The sequence below is a fragment of the Syngnathoides biaculeatus genome, chromosome 2 (assembly GCF_019802595.1).
Source record: "Syngnathoides biaculeatus isolate LvHL_M chromosome 2, ASM1980259v1, whole genome shotgun sequence".
In the NCBI taxonomy this organism is placed as follows: Eukaryota; Metazoa; Chordata; class Actinopteri; order Syngnathiformes; family Syngnathidae; genus Syngnathoides; species Syngnathoides biaculeatus.
The window spans coordinates 41,535,392-41,559,001 of NC_084641.1; the positions used below are offsets into that span (position 1 = coordinate 41,535,392).

General features: G+C 42.7%; 1 protein-coding gene across 7 annotated transcripts in view; it reads right to left on the reverse strand.

Moving 5' to 3' along the window:
• stat6 (signal transducer and activator of transcription 6, interleukin-4 induced) overlaps positions 1-23,610 on the reverse strand; it is a 126,067-nt gene that overhangs the window by 19,435 nt on the left and 83,022 nt on the right. For 6 of the 7 annotated variants that reach the window (XM_061805894.1, XM_061805856.1, XM_061805848.1 and 3 more), the window contains 6 exons: positions 15,394-15,488; positions 15,179-15,312; positions 6,384-6,539; positions 6,230-6,290; positions 6,063-6,143; positions 3,504-3,584 (listed from right to left, as the gene is read on the reverse strand). In XM_061805894.1, the coding sequence (XP_061661878.1) occupies positions 3,504-3,584; positions 6,063-6,143; positions 6,230-6,290; positions 6,384-6,539; positions 15,179-15,312; positions 15,394-15,488 (608 nt within the window). The remainder of the gene's footprint in view (positions 1-3,503; positions 3,585-6,062; positions 6,144-6,229; positions 6,291-6,383; positions 6,540-15,178; positions 15,313-15,393; positions 15,489-23,610) is intronic. The other variant, XM_061805864.1, reaches the window with a different exon arrangement.

Below are 23,610 nucleotides of genomic sequence, written 5' to 3' on the forward strand. Positions count from 1 at the left end.
GGTGAGGCCGGCCATGATGTACGGATTAGAGACGGTGGCACTGAAGAAACAACATGAAGCAGAACTGGAGGTGGCAGAAATGAAGATGTTGAGGTTTTCGCTCGGAGTGACCAGGTTGGATAGGGTTAGAAATGAGCTCATTAGAGGGACAGCCAAAGTTGGATGTTTTGCTGACAAGGTTCGAGAGAGCAGACTTCGATGGTTTGGACATGTTCAGAGGAGAGATTGAGTATATTGGTGGTAGGGTGCTGAGGATGGAGCTGCCAGGCAAAAGGGCGAGAGGAAGACCAAAGAGAAGGTTTATGGATGTGGTGAGGGAAGACATGAGGCCAGTTGGGGTTAGAGAGGAAGATACAGGAGATAGGCTAAGATGGCAAAAGATGACACGCTGTGGCGACCCCTAACGGGACAAGCCGAAAGGAAAAGAAGGAGGTCTCATCTGACCACAAAACATTCTCTTATGACTCCTCTGTATCATCCAAATGGTCACTGGCAAATTTAAGACGGGCCTTGACATGTCCTGGTTTAAGAAGGGGAACCTTCCATGCCAAGCATGATTTCAAACAATGACGTCTTAGTGTATTACCAACAGTCACCTTGGAAATGGTGGTCCCAGGTCTTTTCAGGTCATTGACCAAGTCCTGTTGTGTAGTCCTGGGCTGATTCCTCACCTTTCTAAGGATCACTGAGACCCCAAAAGGTGATACCTTGCATGGGCCTCCACTCCGATTGAGATTGACCGTCAAGTTTAGCTGCTTCCATTTTCTAATGATTACTCCAACAGTGGACCTTTTTTCACCAAGCTGCTTGGCAATATCTCCGTAGCTCTTTCCAGAAATGTGAAATTGTACAATTTTGTCTCTGGTGTCTTTGGACAGCTCTTTGGTCTTGGCCATGTTACAAGTTTAAGTCTTACTGATTGTATGGGGTGGACAGGTCTCTTTATGCAGCTGAAGACCACACACAGGTGCATCTGATTCAGGATAACACATGGAACGCGGGTGGACTTTTCAAGGCGGACGAACAGGTCTTTGAGGGTCAGAATTCTATCTGATTGACAGGTGTTCAAAAACTTATTTGCAGCTGTATCACACAAATAAACCATTGAAAAAAATCATACATTGTGATTTTTTTCTTTTTCTTTTTAGATTATCTCTCTCACAGTGGAAATGCATCAACGATGAAAATTTCAGACCCCTCCATGATTTCGAAGTGGGAAAACTTGCAATATAGCAGGATGTTCAAATACTTATTGTCTTTACTGTAGAACAGGGCTGCCCAGACCTTTTTACCCCAAGATCTACTTTTCAAGGAACTCGCCTCTCGAGATGGGGAGGGCGGGGTGGGTCTGGGGGGTGGTAGCGCTGAATCATCTTTTTTTTTTTTTTTTTAGAATGACCAATAATGAAATACAATGACCTAGTCACAAAGATCTACCCACTACAAAAAGTAAAAAGTATATTGAGGATTTTTTGGAGTAAATGTATCTTTGTGTGCCTTGCATAAACACATGAACCAATATTGCACAACACAAAATAACTATGAAAATTTTTTGCAACTTTGAGTTCACGTTGATGATCACTAAACACCACACAAATGAAAATGCACATTCGGGCTGTGTCACTCACGTCAGTAGATTTGTCCAACTGCAGTGAGAAACTCACAAGCGCCGATGTCCTTCCACACATCTGCCACGGCTTCACAGCGCTGTGTAACTGTACTCCATGACAGCGGTAGAGCTTTTTTTGAAGATAATATTTCCGCCTTATTTTTCAAAGGTCAGAACAATAAGTCAGCTATGTCAAAATACTCGTAGAATTCATGTTGCCTTATGCTGAAGAGGACATGCATGTCTTTCAACAAGACCCCAAAGACATAGACATGCGAAGTCTTGATTGCAAAACCAACAAAGATAATGTCATGGAGTGGACAGCCTAATCCCTGGACCTTAATCCTTAAAAAAATGCTATTTCAGAAGCAATCTCAAGAAACGTAAATTTAATGGGAAAATGTCGTAAAGGAATCTTGGAGTGGAATGACAGCTGAAAGGTGCCACAAAATGTTTGACTCCATTCCACACAGACGGATGACCATAGTTTTTTATAACCGCAAAACTAAATAGTAGTGATTCAAATGATTAGTAAATCCTAGAAACAAAAAAAGTTTGTACAAAATAGTTTTGAGTTTGTAAAGTCAACAGCACACCTTTTGAACACACCGTCTTTTCCTTTTGGCTAGTCCTGTTGGGGGTCGCCACAGCATGTCATCTTTTTCCATTTAAGTTTAAGCCTACATTTTCCTCTCAAACACCAACTGCCCTCTTGTCTTCCCTAACAACATCCCTAAACCTTCTCTTTGGTCTTCCTCATGCTATTTTGCCTGGTAGCTCCATCCTCAGCACCCTTTTACCAATGTACAAACTCTTTCACCTCTGGACATATCCAAACCAGCAAGGTCTGCTCTCTCAAACCTTGTCTCTAAAACATCTAAATTCATCACCTCTTTTTGATTTTTAATTTAATGTCTTCTACTTTTTTGCTTTCAGCTTTTCTCGTGAGGGGTCGCCACAGCGTGTCATCTAAGCCTATTTTGTGCATCTTCTTCTCTAACACCCACTGTGATCATGTCCTCCCTCACAACATCCATAAACCTTCTCTTTGGTCTTCCTCTCGCTCTTTTGCCTGGGAGCTCCATCCTCAGCACCCTTTTACCAATGTACAAACTCTTTCACCTCTGGACATATCCAAACCAGCAAGGTCTGCTCTCTCAAACCTTGTCTCTAAAACATCTAATTTTGACTTTACCTCTAATGAGCTCATTTTAAATCCTATGGATGCTGCTCACTCCTAGAGAAAACTTCAACATCTTCATTTCTGCCACCTCCAGTTCTGCTTCCCGTTTTTTCTTTAGTGTCCACCGTCTCTAATCTGTACATCATGGCTGGCCTCATGACTGTTTATAAACTTTGCCACTCATCCTCGCAGAGACTCTTCTGTTACATCACAGAACAGACATCTTCCGCCACAATTGGGCAACAAATTTCCCAATTGCACAGCTTTAACAATGTGAATATCATGAATGCTGGCTCTTGTTGGTTTTTCCGAAAATGTACTTCACCTACTGGTAACTTGTTTGACATGTAGCAATAAAAAATGTACTGAAAATGTGAAATAATCTGGTTAGTAAGAATGGACTGTTATTATCTTGAACGCTACTGTAGAGGCACTCTGGATAACAGTTCTGAGTACAAGGGTTCAAATCCCGGCTCTGTCTATGTGGAGTTTGCATGTTCTCCCTGTGCCTGCGTGTTCCATTCCAAATACACGCATTAATTGAAGGTTCTAAATTGCCTGTAGGTGTGTATGTGACTGCAAAAGGCTGCCAACCAGTTCAAGGTGTATGCTGCCTCTCACTCAAAGATATCTGGGATAGGCTCCAAGATACCTGCAACCCTAGTGAGGATAAGTGGTATAGAAAATGGATGAATGAATTGATGGACTTACAGAGGGTACCCAACAGCATTGTAGGAGCTTTCGGTGTGATTTGTCATATTAGGGACACACGGCACAACTGAGCCAGCATCCCTGCACAACAGATATGGCATGATCAAAATCATAATGCACTGTCACCTTTACAAGTGAACATAATTTGATTGTCTCTAAACTTTTGATTGTCCTACTGTTCAATGGTTCAGTAATTTTCGCACGACTTGCTGTTCTCTAGGAGCGGAATGGCAAAATCCATGTGTTTAAGCCATAAAATCATAAAATGACCAATTAATGTTTTTGAAACAGTTAAAAGTGATATTTAAACATTCCTCTTCATCATGCTGTTCACATTTTGATATCATGAGACCAAGACAACACATACCAACTGATCAACAGTATCTCACCATTACAGAGCTTCAGTCAGGATGTTCTCGAAGGGAAGTGTGCACAAAGGTTAGTTTATCAACACTGTCATCAGCAGCGCCATCAAAATCAGAATTAGAATCATCATTATTTGTAAAGTAAGTAAAAACAAAGGGAATTTGTCTCGTGGTTTAAGAAAAATGTCTGTGCCTGAATTTAAAAAAAATATATATCAGTTTATGATTTGCAGTCCTAGTATATTGCAGATTTTTTTTACGTCCATTACAACTGCTGTCTCTCAATATATCATACTGTGTACTTAAAAAATGTATTTCTATTGTTTTAAAAGTATATTTATATATGTACATTTCAAAAAATGCAAGTGCTGTAAATTCTCTAAAACATCCCTGTGTTCTATTTAAATAGGGTATTTCTATATCACAGATTTCACTTACTGTGGATCTGGACTGCAATGTAAAGTGAGGAGGAATTGCTGTATATAGACAGTTTATGAATGGATAATCAATTTATTAATATAGAACTACTTTATGAAGGGACGTGTAACCATTTTATTAAGAGAAATCCCAAAACCATGCGTTAAATGGAGATGCTAAATTGCTCGTGGGTGTGATTGTGAATGGTTGTTGGTGTCTATGTACCCTGTCATTGGCTGGCAACCAGTTCAGGGTGAACCCCGCCTCCAGCCCGAAGATAGCTGGGATAGGCTCCAGCACTCCCATGATCCTTGTGAAGATGAGAAGCTCAGAAAACGGATGGATGGATAACCAGGTAATGAAAATAAAAGACATTTATCCTTTTTGATTATCTATGGCTTGTATGAGAAATCTTAATTTATCAAAACTATTTATTTGTAGAGCAGTAGATGTGGAAGATGGGCCTAAAACAGTTCTCACAGGTGCTTCATTAGGGCCTTTTGACCCCCAGGCGCTGCCTTAATTCGCGAGGAAGGCCATGTCTGTTTAAGTAGCTAGCATGTTTGTTTGATTCAATTTTATCTATACAGGGCTATCTTATAAAAGATTAGCAACAGGTTGTGAAATTTGAAATGACAAATTGCGTTTGGCTAGGAACACACACATGGACACATATACAGGACATCCAGTCACTGATGCCGGAATGCCAGATGCAATGTCTTTCCGTCAGATGAGTCACCGCATGAACCAAAACTTTGTGGCTGAATAAGGACTTCCTTCCCACTGCTCCCATTGTATATTGAGCACATGCTGCAGAAACTAACCAGGCTTCTTCGATTTGTGGCACAAAATTCCGAAAGACTTTCAAGCTCCACCTTTTTTTTCCCCCCCTCACGTAATGCCCAGCGTCGTGTTTTTAAAGGTGAAGCTGTCGATTTACCCTTCGATCTAAAGTACACTCCAACTCTCACCCATGGTCACAAGATGGGTGCCAAAATGAGTTTCCGTCGTAAGGTGTCCGGGCTCTCCTTTAAAGATAGGGTCAGAAGCTCGGTCATCCGGGAGGGGCTCAGAGTTGAGGCACAGCTCTTCCATATTGAGAGAAGCCAGATAAGGTTGCTCAGGCATTTGGAAAGGAAGTCTCCTGCATGCCTCCCTGTTGAGGTGTAGTAGGCACATCCCACCAGAAGACCCCGGGGACAACCGAGGACAAGCTGTAGAGACTATGTGAATGCCTCGGAAAACTCCCAGAAGAGCTGGACAAAATGGCTGGGAAGAGAGAAGTCTGGGCGTCCCTGCTAAAACCTCCTGTCCCCGAGACACATCATGGGGTAAGGGAAAGAAAAGAGATGGATGGATGGATTGGATGGATGGATGGATGGATGGATGGATGGATGGATGGATGGATGGATGGATGGATGAAGTTGCAATAGAGAGAGAACTTGGAAGAGTCACAAAAAAGCATGGAACTGAACATGGCTGGAAAAGTATTGGTCGATTCATGGCTCACATAGCTACTGTGAACTTTTTTGTTGAGCTTCTTGATAGAGAGCAGCTAGTACAGAAATTAAAATTTTTACATGCATTCAAAAGTTTAGTGAAGATCAACTTAAATCTCCTGTAAAGGTTACAGTGCATTTTTAGGTTTATCCTAAAATTTAACTTCAAAGATAAACACCCTAACTTTCTGTGTGTAGTGTATGATGGTTAGTATGCTAGATTTTTTTGCTGCTGAGGTAATACATTGCTTATACTGTGAGGTTCAAATACGACCTACACTTGATATCTGGCAGCATTGTTGGGGCTTTCAGTATGATGTGCGACACTGGTAACATCAGCTGCAACTGAGCCAATCTCCCTGCAAAAAAATAAGAGCGAAACAAAATATATTTCAAAATTACAAATTAATATTGGGTGAAACATTTGGCCTTAACACTTTCTTACATGCCCACTTTAGTAAGGAGTGATACTGGGATGTAGCCACCACTGGTGGATGTTTGAGGATCTTAAAATAAAAAAAATGAACAAAATAAAACCAAGATGAAAACATTGTATATTTTCAACAAGATTCAAAATATAAATTAGATGAAGGCATTACCTGAATAATACTTTTTGAAAACCTCATGTTTAGGAAAGTCAGGGTAGAGGTATGTGATGTCACTGATATCTCGAATGCGGTCACCAAGGCTCCGGATGTCCAGATCTCTCTTGGTGAAGGGCTGGATGTTCTTGATGATCTGTTTATGTTCACCCACTTGGAGAAGCAACATTAAATGATCAACAGTAACAACAATGATAACATCTATGAATAATATGTGAACCCTTTGGTTTAACCTTGATTTCTCCATAAATGGGGAATAAAATGTGATCTGATCTTCACACAAATCACAGTAATAGACAAACACTGTTTTCCTAAATATAACAATTTAATTCGTTCCGTGTCCTTGCACTGATCTCAAAACCCATTTCTCCATTAAAATGAAATTAAATTAATCCGTTCCGATCCCCAGAAAATACAATTCTTTAAAAATGACATGCATCCATGTATTGTAAAACCTAGTCATTAAAACAAACAAGAATACAAAAATATAAGATGGCATAATAAAGCGTCATCGAGACCAAAGTCTCTCTAGCACTCTCTCTCTCTCACACACACACACACACCACACACACACACACACACACACAACACACACACACACACACAACACACACACACACACGTGCACGCACGCACACACACACACACACACACACACACAAGCACTGAGCTGTTGTTTGCATGCATGTGCCTTCTTGTTGTCAGGTTTCTGGGCTGTCGCTGAGAAACATGGAGTTTCAGCTCCCTCCAAAGATTTTCTATTGGGTTTAGGTCTGGAGACGGGCTAGGCCACGCCAGAACCTTGATATGCTTCTTACGGAGCCACTCCTTGCTTTTCCTGGCTGTGTGCTTCGGGTCATTGTCATGTTGAAAGACCCAGCCACGACCCATCTTCAATGCTCTGACTGAGGGAAAGAAGTTGCTCACCAAAATCTCACAATACATGGCCGCAGTCATCCTCTCCTCAATACAGTGCAGTCATCCTGCCCCATGTGCAGAACACCCCCCTGCCCCCCCCAAAAAGCATGATGCTACCATGCTTCACAGTAGGGATGGTGTTCCTGGGATGGAACTCATCACTCTTGTTCCTCCAAACACGGTTAGTGGAATTATGACAAAAAAGTTCCATTTGGTCTCATCTGACCACAAACCTTTCTCCCATGACTCCTCTATATCATCCAAATGATCATTGGCAAACTTAAGATGTGCCTTGACATGTGCTGGTTTTAGCAGGGGAACCTTCTGTGCAATGCATGATTTCAAACCATGACGTCTTATTGTATTACTAACAGTCACCTAGGAAACATTGGTCCCAGGTCTTTTCAGGTCATTGACCAAGTCCTGTTGTGTAGTCCTGGGCTGATTCCTCACCTTCCTAAGGATCATTGAGACCCACAAGGTGATATCTTACATGGAGCTCCACTCCGATTGAGATTGTCATGTTTAGTTTCTTCCATTTTCTAATGATTGCTCCAACAGTGGACCTTTTTTTCACCAAGCTGCTGGGCAATTTCTCCATAGCCCTTTCCAGCCGTGTGGAGTTGTACAATTTTGTCTCTGGTGTCTTTGGACAGCTCTTTGATCTTGGCCATGTTATAAGTTTGAGTCTTACTGATTGCATGGGGTGGATAGATGTCCTTAGGCAACTAATGACGTCACACAGGTGCATCTGATTCAGGATAATACATGAAGTGGAGGTGGATTTTAAAGGCGAACTAACAGGTCTTGAGGGTCAGAATTCTAGCTGATGGACAGGTGTTCAAATACTTATTTGCAGCTGTATCACAAAAATTGTTAAAAAAAAAAAAAAAAAAAAAAAATCATACATTGTGATTTCTGGATTTTTCTTTTCAGAGTAGCTCTCTCGCAGTGGACATACACCTACGATGAAAATTTCAGACCCCTCCATGATTTCTAAGTGTGAGATCTTCCACTATAGCAGGGTGTTCAAATACTTATTTTCGTCACTGTATATACGATATATAATTACTCAAAAAAAATTATCCTCAAGCAACATCTGTCAGATGGAAAGAGTTTCAAGTCAGTGAATATCATAAAATCAAATAGTCGGCCTGCCACATAATTTAATGTGGCCAGTGAAAGTGTGGGCACCAGAAGTTTATGTAAACTGTAAAAACACGTTTAATTTTTTTTGTCTCACTGTCTGAATTCAAATCAGACTAAACCTCTCCTGTATCAGGTCAGCCAGGATCACTAAAATTGTTCAATTTTGTTAAATGCCACAATAATGACAGAATTTCTTCAAGATCATTTTATATTATTTTCTTCTTAATATTGGGTAGCATTTCCTTTGAACTGCATGACTTGGGCCAAACGTTTTGTGTAACCTTCCACAAGCTTCTGACAGTTCTCTGCTGGAATCGTGATATATTACCCCTTACAGAACTGGTGTAACTGTGAGGTTTGTTGGTTATGTTGCTTGCATACGCCTTTTCAGATCTGCCCACAAATTATCGATGGGTCTAAAAATAAAGACTTTGTGATGTTCACTCCTAAGACATTGACTTTGTTATCCTCAAACCACTTTTTAACCATTTTGGCAGTACAGTAGTGCAATAATCATGATTAATCGGGACCAGAGTGAAAAATGAAAAAAACGTTAAGTCAATATTTATGTGGGTACCATAACGTTTAACATACAGGGTTCATACTCAGTCTGACCGAAAAAATTTAAGGGCTTTTTAGGGGCATTCATAGGGGCTGACACAAAAAATTTAGGGCTCTGCCTCTGAGTACATTGGCCTCGGTGATAAACCTCAGATTCCTCTTTTCTTCTGCCTCCTCACACAGCCTGTTAGCCTTCTCAATAAGCGTAGATATGTCAGTCTCTATTCTCGCTTTTTTGGCTTTGAGGCAGTAGAGATGAAAAGTGGTCAGCGATGCCAAATATAGCCAGGTCTTTCTTTCCCCACAGTGGTAGTTTTTAGCAATGTCACTGTCTGGGAACATGATTGCAAACACTTTTGAATTATTTTCACAAGATTTGTAACTGTAATGGTTGCAGATCACTTTTAAAGTCCACACGATCTCTGCCTTTAACGAGTCCGTCTTCGTGTATTGAACTACGTTCATAAAGCCTGACTTCCGGCTGGTTGAAGTCGATGACTGGGCAACTCTAGGTGCGCATGCACTGCTAGTACCACTGCCTGAAGTTGATGCTTAACTATCTTGATATTTTAGAAACAGATTGATACTAACGGAAGATGTGAGAGTCTTCGCCGAATCAGCATGTCTCCTGTTTTTCCGGTGCGACTCCAGTGCTTTGATGCCCATCTTTTCAAGCTGGTAACTCTGCTTGCACAGATGGCAGTAAAACATGTGCCTATCTTTTGGATCTCGATGAACCCAGCTCCCGAACTCCTTACTTTCAACCCAAGCATATTGAAAAATGCACTTCCCCATGATACAAGTTGGATCGATGAAAGAACTACGCTACGTCGTAACAATGATGATGTGAAATGCCTACTCACGGAAACAAACAATGGAATATCGACAAGATGGCGACAAGTTGTCAACAAGGTGACTTCCGATGACAATTTCCGTCTGTTTTGGACGCCAGACGGATCGCTATTTTTTTTAAAATAAAAGATAATTTTTTTTAGGGAGAATTTTGGCGGTAGAGGTCCTCCCTTTGATTTTTTTTAATTTAAGGCCTTTTTAGGGGCTTGACCGGTTTTCGCGGATTTTTAAGGACTTTCAGGAGCCCCTAAATGCACCTTCGAAAATGTAGGGGTTTTTAGGGACTTTTAGGGCCGCGTGCGAACCCTGACATATGTAAACAATATTGGTACTTTGCATTATTCATTATTTTATTTGCTTATTGAAGTGTCTTTACGGATGCTCATTCTTTAAGTCGCGTTTATTTGCCCCACGAAAGCGTAACTTCTGCCATCTTTAATCATATCCAAAAGTTTTACATTTTCGCCGATAGTCCTCATTTTCCTTTTCCTCATAGTCACTCGTTTTTCTGCAATCCACTTTCCACAAGGAAAACACAGCTCCCATATCAAACAACCCTCTCATTTTGCATCTTCCTCCTCCGCTTGGGTGCTTCAGGGGAAGCTTCAGGGCATTGTGAACTAGAGGGTTATCGCCACGCAGTCAACAGCATCGAATATAGTGGGTAGAAAGGACAAGGGAGAGGAGGGAGACAGGGTTGCTCGGTTGGGCTTCAATGATGCCTCACCTCCAAAAAGTTAATCTTTTTTTTTTTTTCTGCTTCATTGAACCATGTCGGGCCGGGGATGTCGGCTTGTATCTATGCGCCAACCCGTAATATAGTACATACTGTTTGATGATATGGCTTTTTTTGGGACTGGGTAAAAGAAAAATAAGATGCATTGAAACCACAATAGATGTAGAAGTAGAGAGGATTACTGTGCATGCTTGATCGAAGCAAAAAAGTTCACAGTCATTATGCCAACATTAATATTTTGATGAAGTAGTCATCCCACTTGTGAGAAGAAGTAGTAAAAAGTTAATCATTTATCATTTTAAAAGTACTGTATTGCATATAATTAATTCAGCATCTATATTGAAAGCATTCTATAATATAACAAATGGTTGGAAGTAAACTAAACAGGGGATGTTAATGTTTAATATTGCTAACAGTAGGATAATTTGATCAACAACGTCAAGATGAACCAATCTTTTCCTTTCGGCTTGTCCCGTTAGGGGTCGCCACAGCGTGTCATCTTTTGCCATCTTAGCCTATCTCCTGCATCTTCCTCTCTAACCCCAACTGCCCTCATGTCTTCCCTCACCACATCCATAAACCTTCTCTTTGGTCTTCCTCTCGCTCTTTTGCCTGGGAGCTCCATCCTCAGCATCCTTCTACTCACTCTCTCGCCTCTGAACATGTCCAAACCATCGAAGTCTGCTCTCTCGAATCTTGTCTCCAAAACATCCAGCTTTGGCTGTCCCTTTAATGAGCTCATTTCTAATCCTATCCAACCTGGTCACTCCGAGCGAGAACCTCAACATCTTCATTTCTGCCACCTCCAGTTCAGCTTCCTGTTGTTTCTTCAGGGCCACCGTCTCTAATCCGTACATCATGGCCGGCCTTCACCACTGTTTCGTAAACTTTGCCCTTCATCCTAGCAGACAGTCTTCTGTCACATAACACACCAGACACCTTTCGCCAGCTGTTCCAACCTGCTTGGACCCGTTTCTTCACTTCCTGACCACACTCTCCATTGCTCTGTATTGTTGACCCCAAGTATTTGAAGTCGTCCACCCTCGCTATCTCTTCTTCCTGTAGCCTCACTTTTCCCCCTCTTCAAATCTTCAAAACAGTGGTGAGGCCGGCCATGATGTACGGATTAGAGACGGTGGCACTGAAGAAATGACAGGAAGCAGAACTGGAGGTAGCAGAAATTAAGATGTTGAGGTTCTTGGTCGGTGTGAGCAGGTTTGATGGGATTAGAAATGAGCTCATTAGAGGGACAGCCAAAGTTGGATGTTTTGGAGACAAGATTCAAGAGAGCAGACTTCGATGTTTTGGACATGTTCAGAGGCAAGAGAGTAAGTATATTGGTGGAAGGGTGCTGAGGATGTAGCTGCCAGGCAAAAGAGCGAGAGGAAGACCAAAGAGAAGGTTTATGGACGTGGTGAGGGAAGACATGAGGGCAGTTGAGGTTAGAGAGGAAGATATGATGCAGGAGATAGGCCAAGATGGAAAAACATGACACGCTGTGCCGACCCCTAACGGGACAAGTCGAAAGGAAAAGAAGAAAAACAACAAGTGTAAACCAGACATAACGTGAGGAAGCAGCCTTAAAAGAATGTGGTTTATATTTTGTTTAATATCCTGAAATTACTGTAGTTAGTAAGAAAATGCAGCCCTATAGAGGCACACGCCAGTGCAATCTGTAGTCCAGTCCCCAAGCCCGGATGAATGCATAGGGTTGCGTCACAAAAGGCCAACCGGCATAAAACTGGCAAACAAATATGAGCGTTCGTCTAAAGAATCCCACACGGGATCGGTCGTGGCCCGGGTTAACAAAGAATGAATGAATGAAGTAGATGAAGTAGTTCTGAGCATCCCAGACAGAAAGAGAGTTGTGATTGGTGCAGATTGTAATGGACATGTTGGTGAAGGAAAGGAACTTTCAGGCAAAGATGGTAATGGACTTTGCAAAAAGTATGGAAATGGCTGTAGTGAACACTTTTTTCCAGAAGAGGCAGGAACATAGAGTGACATACAAGAGTGGAGGTAGAAGCATGCAGGTATATTATATTTTGTGCAACGATGTAATCTGAATGAAGTTACTGACTGTAAGGTAGTGGTAGGGGAGAGTGAAGCTCAACAGCATAGGATGTTGGTGTGTCGGATTACTCTGGTGGTGGGTAGGAAGATTAAGATGGCAAAGGTCGAGCAGAGAACCATGTGAGGGAAGCTGAGAAAGGAAGAATGTTGTGCGGCCTTTTGGAAAGAGATGGAACAGGCTCTCGATAGACAGGAGGAACTTCCGGAACACTGGACTACTATAACAAAGGTGATCAGAGACAGGCACAAGAGTACTTGGTGTGTCTTCTGGTAGGAAAGGGGTGAAGAAGACTTGGCGGTGGAACCCCAAAATACAGGAAGTCATACAAGGAAAGAGGTTAGCAAAGAAGAAGTTGACATGCGGCATAGGGCAAGTGGAGGCGAAAGGCGAAACAAGAGGCATATGATGACATATACACTAAGTTGGATACGAAAGAAGGAGAAAAGGATCTCGACAGGTTGGCCAAACAGAAGGGATAGAGATGGAATGGATGTGCAGCAGGTAAGGGTGATTAAGGATAGAGATTGAACTATGTTGACTAGTGCCAGTAGTGTGCTAAATAGATGGAAAGAATGCTTGAAAAGTTGATGAATGAAGAAAATGAGAGATGGAAGAGTAGAAGAAGCAAGTGTGAAGGACCAGGAAGTGGCAATGATTAGTAAGGAGGAAGTTAGAAAGGCACTACAAAGGATGAAAAATGGAAAGGCAGTTTGTCCTGATGACATACCTCTGGAGACTCAGGACAGAAGTAACTATCTGTGACCAACCGTAAGGGTTCATGGCTAGAAAGAGTACCACAGATGCATTATTGGCGTTGAGGATGCCAGTGGTAAAGTACAGAGAAGGTTAGAAAGAGCTGCATTGTGTCTTTGTGGATCTAGAAAAACCCTATGACAAAGTACCAAGAGAGGAACTGTGGTACTGCATGTGTAAGTCTGGGGTGGCGGAGAAATATCTCAGAGTGGTACAATGGTACGTGTATGAGGGCAGCAGAACACTGTTGAGGTGTGCTGTAGGTGTGACAGAAGAATTTAAGGTGGAGATGGGACTGCGTCAAGGGATCAGCTCTGAGCCCCTTCCTGTTTGCTGTGGTAATGGATAGACTCACAGATGAGGTGAGACTGGAATCCCCTTGGACCATGATGTTCGCAGATGATATTGTGATCTGCAGTGAAAGCAGGGAGCAAGTGGAGGAACAATTAGAAAGATGAAGGCATGCAATGGAAAGGAGAGGAATGAAGACTAGCCAAAGTAAAACAGAATATATGTGCGTGAATGATAGAGATGGAGGGGAAGATTGAGGCTCCAGGGAGAAGTGATAGCAAGGGTGGGACGACTTCAATTATTTCAGGTCAACAACCCAGAGCAATGGTGAGTGTGGTAAGGAAGTGAAGAAATGGGTCCAAGCACGCTGGAACAGCTGGCAGAATGTGTCTGGTGTGTAATGTGACAGAAGAGTCTCTGCTAGGATGAAAGGCAAAGTTTATAAAACAGTGGTGAGGCCAGCCACGATGTACGGGTTAGAGACGGTGGCACTGAAGAGACAACAAGAAGCAGAACTGGATGTGACAGAAATGAAGATGTTGAGGTTCTCGCTCGGAGTGACCAGGTTGGATAGGATTACAAATGAGCTCATTAGAGGGACAGCCAAAATTGGATGTTTTGGAGACAAGATTCGAGAGCAAACTTCGATGGTTTGGACATGTCCAGAGGTGAGAGAGTGAATATATTGGTAAAGAGTGCTGGGGATGGAGGTGCCAGGTAAAAGATCGAGGGGAAGACCAAAGAGAAGGTTGATGGATGTTGTGAGGGAAGATATGAGGGCAGTTGGTGTTAGAGAGGAAGATGCAGGAGATAGGCTTGAATGGAAAAAGATGACACGCTAAAGCAATCCCGAACGGGACAAGCTGAAAGGAAAAAGAAAATTATTCAGTAAGATATAGAACGTAACAGGGTCGGCGCTTCAGAGTGGCTGTTGTGCTCGGTGTACTTCTCAGTATTCCAGTTTAAGCAAAGTCCCCATCACCCACTGCTGCTCGCTGTGCAACAAACAGGAGCAAAGGGGATCTTAAACCCAATAAACAGAGAGATGGCCTAAATTAATTAAATACGAAGGTTAAGATATTTATTTAAGCCTGGAAATAACAGGTCTGGCTCAAATTTCAAAACTATAAAAATTCGGACAAATGTTCTAGAAGTTTATTTATAAGTTAGCAGTGCTGCAATCATTGCTATATATGAAGTTTGAGTAATAATTGTCATAGTTTTAATTAATTGGTTGGTTTGATTTATTTTTTATTTTAATTCATGTGAAGTGCTTTGTGTTGCATTTTTTGCATGAAAGGCACTTGTAACTGACTGATAATTTCCTTCATGTGTCTGCCTTGGATTCCTAGTTTTCGGTTTTGGTCAAGAGTTTTGATCATTTTCATGTGAATGCTTCACCAGCTATCATCTTTGCAAAGCCTGAACTTGTGAAACATTATCACAGCTTGTACTCACTCTCCGCTGCAGCCACATAAGCGATGGTGATGCCTCCAATCTCGGAGTCGCTAAAGCGTAGCAAGAATGTTCCGTTGGGCCTCTCTTTGAGAATGAGGTGTAGATGTTGCTTGCCAATGAAACCAAATATGAGTCTTGGGGAGGAAAGCAGAGCAACATTGTTATTAATAACTGCAAATTGATAATATTTACTGCAAAAAGAAGAGTTTTTCTACCCATCACTCCAGTATGTCCTCAGTTGTTTTTTTGTCAGGTCCATCACTCCCTCAAACCACTGCCAAAACGTAAATAGTCGACCTGGGAGCACTTCCTAAAAGATTGACAGATACTCTACTTAGGACTGTGTGCAGTATCTATCAGTGTGTGTGAACACGAAGGCATGTCGAGAAAGGTGTAGAAGAAAAAAATGTGCATCTGCAAAAACAGGCAAAACTTGATTCCTAATACAAACAGATATGGATGTTGATGTATGAGCTATGTACACACGGCTGGAGTGTCTGCCGCACTTTATTTACATTTATTTGCATGTTCTCCCCATACTTGCTTGGGTTTTCTCTGGGTACTCTAGTTTCCTGTCAAAAACATGCATAGGCAGTTGAATAAAGACGAAATTTCCGTAAGTGCTGACTTCTGCTTTTTTTTTTTTTTTTTTGCATATCTCTCACAAACAAATGTTTCAAATCATCACACCTATTTTAATATCACTCAGAAACAACCCAAGTTAATACAAAATGGAGCTTGCAAATGAAAATTCAATTTATTCAGGAACAAAAAAATTCCAAACCTTTCTGGCCCTTAGTGAAAAAGGATTTGACCCCTGAACCTAATAATAGGTTGTGCCACCCATGGCCTAGGCCTATTCAAGCGTTAGCAATAGCTGGTGATGAGTCTTTCACAGCGTTCAGCAGGAATTTTGTCCCACTATTCTTTGCAGAATTGTTTCAACTCTGCCATCCGAGAGGGTTTTCTAGCTCGAACTGCCTGTTTAAAGTCACACTACAGCATCTCAATTGGATTTAGATTGGGACTTGGACTTGGCCACACCAAAACCTTAATTTTTTATTTTTTGGAGCCATTCAGAGGTGGACTTGCTGGTGTGTTTCGGATCGTTGTCCTGTGCATGATCCAAGAGTGCTTGAATTTGAGGGCAAGAACAGACGCTGGACGTTCTCTTTCAGGATTTTCTGGTACACAGCACAATTCATCGTTCCATGAATCACAACAAGTTGTCCTGGTCTGCTTCCTTTTTTGGAAGAGGACGCCGACACGTACTTCTTCAAGGACCGTGTTTACGATCATCATGTGGCAATACTACAGGTGAGTGAACTTAAAGCCTCTACAAGCTTCTCCTCCCCAATGCATGTGTGCGTGTGTATATCTGTGAGAGAGGGAGATAGTGAGCCGGGACTGCGCAGGCATGTGGAGCAGTGACAATAAGAAGGGTTAGAAACGCACCGTGTTGCTACTGTGTACAGTTAACAAGTTTAAACAAAGACGACTGAGGAGGAGTAGTATTTAAGAGAGGACACGTTGATGCTGTGAGATTAGAGGATCTACTAAAGCCTTTCAAGCAGTACCATTATTGTTCCTGCCACCAAGGCATCTCCCTTGCGTTTCAAGACCACAGTCATGTGACTGTTGCAGGAAAGATTAACAAAAGTAAATATGTGTATTATTGTAATCTTGGTCTCAAATATGTAAAGTATACATACTGTTTACATATTTTAATCATTCTGGCACCCAGATAACAAACATTGACAAAACATTGAACGTGGACTCAACCTTCAACTACTAGAGTGAGGCCCATTGTGGTTTGAATCCCTTCCATCCACATATCCTTTAAATTGACATATCCTTAACATTTTCACACAGGTAGTGTGTGATTTGTGTACCTTATGTTCTGACTGTTTATTTGATTGCTTTTATCTGACTTTAACATAGATTAAGTAGTACGTGAATTGTGTATCTTCTGTGCTGACTTTGTTTATTTGATTGCTTGTTTTTGACTATCTGCAGCCCGAAGGGGGGCACAATTCCTGTGCGTCCTGTACGCCGGTCCCAAGCCCGGATAAACGTAGAGGGTTGCAGCAGGAAGGGCATCCGGCGTAAAACAAACATACAAACATATATGAGCGTGCATGAAATGAATTCCATAACGGATATGTCGTGGTCCGGGCTAACTAAGCCTGCCCCCAGCACTGTTAATCGGCAAGGTGTAGGTAGAAATCCAGATAATGTAGGTCGAAGACAAAAAGAGGAGGAAAGCAGCTTAATTGGCAGAAGAAGAAGAAGAGGCATGCAAAGACCCTACAACTCTGTGTAGGGACTTTGAATGTTGGGACTATGACCGGAAAACCTCAGGAGTTAAGTTGACATGATGATTAAGAGAAAGGTTGATGTATTGTGCATCCAAGAGAGCAAGTGGAAAATGAGTAAGGCTAGAAGCTTAGGAGCAGGGTTTAAATTATTTTACCACGGAGTAGATGGGAAGAGAAATGGAGTAGGGGTTATTTTAAAGAAAGACCTGGCTAAGAATGTCTTGGAGGTGAAAAGAATATCACATCGAGTGATGAGGCTGAAATTTGAAATTGAGGGTATTGCGTACAATGTGATTAGTGGCTATGCCCCACAGGTAGGATGTGACCACAAGTTGAAAGATAAATTCTGGAAGGAACTAGACGAAGTAGAACTGAGCATCCCAGAGAGAGAGGGAGAGTTGTGATTGGTAGAGATTTCAATGGACATGTTAGCGAAGGAAACAGGGGTGATGAAGTGATGGGTAAGTACCCCATTCAGCAAAGGAACTTTGAGTGTCAGATGGTGGTTAGGGTTAATCTGTTCCCCCGACATCTTTCAAAATCAACAAACTTTTTTCGGGAGGTGAGGTTCATCATGTAAGAGTTGCTTTTCAAATTTGAACGAAATCGAATCATGTTTAGGGGTTCCTCATGTAGATCTAATTTTTCGAAATTAGTCGGATTTTGTAAACAATAGTTGATCAGCAATGCGGCCATTGTCCAGAAAAAAATTTCTAAGCTATCGTCGAGAAGCATCGAGAACGTCAGGACATACCCCGGAACGTTCAGAAGCACTCATGAAATCCTTGAGGAGGTTGACCTCTCAGCCCTAGTTGGTGTTTACCTCTCAGTTAACACAAAGTCATTGAACTGTCAACATGGCTGCTGTGAAACAGAAAGACCTGCAGTATTTTTTGCTTGGGACCGTCCCAACCGCGGATGAGAAAGCCATCAAAGGAGCCAAACTTCCTTCCAGAAAATAGATTCTTCTGTCATTCATTGCTGCAAAAGAGGAATTCCAAAGACAAGAGGTCGCCAAGCCTGATTCAAACTTGGCCACATCCGAGAAGAAAGTCGCGGAGTGTATCAAACAAAACACCATGCGCATTGAGAGAGAACGGCTACAACAGGTTGAGACAAAAGTGAATAAGGAACTGGTCAAAGACCCGAGTCATCCAAAACAGATGATTCAGACGAATCCGCTCCATCAACATCGACTAGACTTCCCCATAGAAGACTGAAGAAGACTCACTCAGATATATACGTCCCATTTGATGTACTGAAATCACCGAAATTAGTTTCAACTCCAATGAGGAACAATATCTCTCCTACTACGCTAGCGGCAACTGTAGAATCTCTCATCAGCTCAGGTGATGGCACTACATCTGCAGTAAACTTGAACCCGGTGCAGTCCTACCGGTACCGGAAGGACGTGGGCGCCAACATTGCTGAGAGAATCCAGACGAACTGGGTTCCTCCCCGACCAGCAGCAATTCACTGGGATGGCAAACTAATGGAGACGTTACCTGATAAATATGCAAAGGATGTTCGTCTTCCCGTGTTGATTTCGGGCGTGGGTGGGATCAAATTGCTCAGTGTTCCTACCCTTTCTGTAAAGTCTTCGGAAAGAGCTGGAGATCTTCTTTCTAAAGCTACGCTCGATCTAGCGGAGACATCTCACAGCTGGCTGCATTTGCATCCAGGAAAACCTCGGGAAAGCTCTGTTGTGGTGCGCCTGTCGAAGACTTCACAAAAGCTTGGGATGCTCTGGGTGTGGAAGTATTGAAAAGCAAAGATGTGTCAGTGTTTACGAAATTCAGGGACACGTACTCCGAACTGGATTTGACTGAGCTGACAAGAGAGAGCAGTTTGGATCCTTTTATGCTGGAGCAGCGACATCATGTAATTGAACTTCTGACAACCATCAAGACAGGCACTGGTGACCCCAACTCGGCTGCTGTGAACTTGTTACTGTCTTTTAGTTTACCTAGGAGAGGACAATACATCCAACTTTCAGAAACTCGGTGCGACAAACAAAAATTGCTGGATGGCGAAACATTTGTATGCGATCAAAATGATTCTTTTAAGAAATTCTTATCAAAGTCTGTCATGGATAAAGTAGCAAGATCTGTGACTTTTGTAACACACATTTATATGCCGTGGTGGTTCATGTGTTCAATTAGCTCAATGATTTACAATTGGCTAAAAATTTGACAAAATTTGTGAATATTGATCCAGTCAGTCCACTGATGCGAGTAGAAATGTAGGCTTTAATGTGTCAATTTGACTGATGCAATTTTGAGATTTTTATTGCGATGAGGACACCCTAAACATTGAAATATTTCATCTGAATTTCACCATTTTACTTTTAATATCAAGCCTCACGCTAAAAAAAAAATTCAGTTCAAAAGACTCAAGTTTTCAAAATCAAGGGGGACCAGATTCACCCTACTGTGCATCTGGGTCTCGACTACTCCCGCATAAGCACAGACCAGGGCTCAGACAATGTGGTGCAGGCTCTCAAGACTTCTGACACGGGTTTGCGCCTGGAGGAAGTCGCTGTTGGTGACTCGGGCGTCAGGTTGTTGTGGGACCTCTCAGGCTGCCCAGCCATGGCCGCTGGTCCCTGCGAACTGGTGGCGGGCTTTTTTCGAGGTGGTCCACAACCTCTCCCACCCCGGCAGGAAACCGTCCCTGAGGCTGGTGGCCCAGTTCGTGTGGCGCAGGCTTAAGAAGGATGTGCAGGCCTTGGTCGACTTGTGCGTGGCCTGTCAGCGTGCTAAGGTGCATCGCCACACAAAAGCCCCCTTAGAGCCCTTCGCTGTCCCCGAGAGGAGGTTCGACCACGTCAACGTCGACTTGGTCCGCTTCCTCCCTCGCACGGTTTCACCTACTTGCTCACGATGGTGGACAGGACAACCCGCTGGCCCGAAGTCATTTCCCTCTCCACGACGACATCATCGGACGTAGCCCGGGCATTCATCAGCATGTGGGTTGCGCGCTTCAGGACCCCATACAACCTCTCCTCCGACCGTGGCCCTCAGTTTACCTCCAAACTCTGGAACGCAGTCGCTGAGAGTTTGGGGGTCAAGCTGCACCGCACTACCGCCTATCACACCCAGGCGAACGTTCTCTGCGAGCGGTTCCACCGCTCCATGAAAGCAGCCCTGCGTGCCGGCTTGACAGATGGCAACTGGTTGGATAAGCTCCCGTGGGTCATGCTCGGCCTCAGGTGCTCCTCCAAGGATGTCCCCGTCCGCCAAGCTCATCTACGGCCAGCCGCTGCGGGTCCCCGGCGAATTCATCCCGGACACCACAGCGCCTTGTGAATGGTTCACAAAGTTCAGTTCAAAAGACTCAAGTTTTCAAAATCAAGGGGGACCAGATTCACCCTAATGGTGGTGGCCTTCCCAAAAAGGATAGAATTGGCAGTGGTGAACACTTGTTTCCATAAGCGACAGGAACATAGAGTGACCTACAAGAGTGGAAGTAGAAGCACGCATGTGAATTATATTTTGTTCAGATGATGTAATCTAAAGGAGGTTTCTGATTGTAAAGTAGTGGTGGGGGAGTGTGTAGCTCGACAGCATAGGATGGTAGTGTGTAGGATGACTCTGGTAGCGAGGAGGAAGATTAAGAAGACAACGATAGACCAGAGAATCAGGTTGTGGAGGTTGAGAAAGGAAGAATGTTGTGTGGTCTTTTGGAAAGAGGTGAGACAGGCTCTAGATGGACAGGAAGAGCTCCCGGAAGACTGGAATTCTACTGCCAAGGTACTCAGAGGCAGGCAGGAGAGTATTTGGGGTGCCGAAGCTCGGCTCGCGTCCGGCCGCTGGAGTTCACTCGTCAGACTCCGCATCATTCCCGTCCAAAGAACCATCCGCGACTGCCAGCCCGGAGCTCCGGGGGCCTTTGTTTACGCACTTATGTCCCACGCGTAGGCCTCCGAGTGGTCAAACTCCGGCATGATTCTGCCCGAAGAGCCACAGGTTAAAATCTGTATGGGAGTATTCCTCCATCTTCCCGATCAATCGATACTCCTATCTCTTCATCAGATGATGATAAATCTGAGAAATCAGCGCTGGGCATAAATGGTGTCCCATGTAATCGAGGCTTTGGTGTGGCACGTTACACGTCACATCTGCGCACGTAAATCATATGACTCGTGAAAATGGCAGCACCCCTGAAAATTGTAATTGTCGATAAAAATCTTCTCAAAACACTATTAAATGAGAGAGGCTTTATAATCACATTGTCAAAATAGGGTACATATCACATGACCGATTGATACACTGTTCATATGAAGCACAGGATTTCCCCTTTAAGGATAGCGATGAATGTGTTGACTGGTGCTAGTAGTGTACTAAGTAGATGGAAAGAACACTTTGAGAAGTTAATGAATGAAGAAAATGGGAGAGAAGGTAGAGTAGAAGAGGCACGCGTGAATGACCGGGATGTGGCATTGATTAGTAAGGGAGAAGTTGGTCCTGATGACATGCCCGTGGAGGTATGGAAGCAATTTGGTGAGGTGGCCATGGAGTTTCTGACTAACTTATTCAATAGAATACTAGTGGGAGAGAAGATGCCTGAAGAATGGAGGAAAAGTGTGCTAGTCCCCATTTTTCAGAACAAAGGCGATGTTCAGAGCTGTGGAAACTATCGAGGAATAAAGATGATGAGCCACACAATGAAGTTATGGGAAAGAGTAGTGGAGGCTAGACTAAGGAGAGAACTAAGTATCTGTGAGCAACAGTATGGTTTCTTGCAAGGACATGAGGACAGTGGGTGTTCGAGAGGAAGATGCACGAGATAGGCTTGGATGGAAAAAGATGACACGCTGTGGTGACCCGAAAGGGACAAGGCGAAAGGAAAAGAAGACTATTTGCTATTTCCATTTCAATAATTGTGGATTGATTGGATAATGAAAACAGGGGACTTGTGTTGGAAATTTTATGGACTGTATTTCACATATATCAAATCTTGGTTCTCGCTTCAAGTTTCACAGAGTTCATTCTTCTAGCTCTCCCGGTCACACTGCCCATAACACTTGTCCCTAGAAGCCTTAGTATTATGTTGTTCTCCTGGCTCTATGTGTATAAAATTTGGTACAGCTGGACAAAGATATTTGTTTCATTTTGTTTTTCTCTCTCTCTGTCTCTCTCACTTTAATATAACAAAGGGACTTTTAGTCTGGATTTCAGTCAGGGGTGACAATTCATAAGACTTACCAGTATAACTTTTCCTGTTTTTGTAAAGACTTTTCTTTTTGTAATAAAAACCCACAAAGACAAGATATCATCCTTACTTATGGTGTCAGAAAAATGTTGCTAAAACAGATGAAAGAGCTGAACTCACGCGGTGAATAAAATGACTTACAGTCAGTAATAATAAACATCTACAATCTAGGTCTGAACTCATCACAAGCCCCCACTGGTACCGAACCAAGTAAAAGGTGGAGGACGGAATAAGCATGGATGTAAGGCATCAGCCACTGCTTTGTGGAGGAACAGGAAACTCCCCTGTGATGCTTGTTTACTGAAGAGAAAATATCTGGTTTAATATTTATTGAACTCTGCTGAAATATTCCAATGTTTGCCTTGTTGTCTGTGTGAGTGTGTCGATCATGAACTTTTTAAACTTTTTACCACTACATTTGTAAGATTGAAGCTTTGTGTTTTTACTTTCAACCAACATTCAAATACAACCTAGTGCTCAGAAGCTATGCAGGGCGGCATTTGCTGTTCAAGAATAGCCCCACCTTACATCAACACATGTTGACTATTTTTAACTCACAATAGTAATTACTAAATGGGTTCCTTTCCAAAGTGGAGTTTTTTTAAATTAAATGCTTGTGTATTTTTAATCACATTGGGCTTTTCTTTAAATCTTATTTTTATTGGTTTCAAGATTTCAATTTTATTTTACGCCCTTTCTTCTCGTTCAAAGCCAACATCATTGGAAGCCATGTAATGTTTCTTCCGGACACTCCGGTTTCCTCCGACATCCCAAAAACATGCAACATTAATTGGAATTGGACACTCTAAATTGCCGCAAGGTGTGATTGTGAGTCCGGCTGTTTGTCTCGATGTGCCCTGCGATTGGCCGGCAACCAGTTAAGGGTGTCAGCCTCTTGCC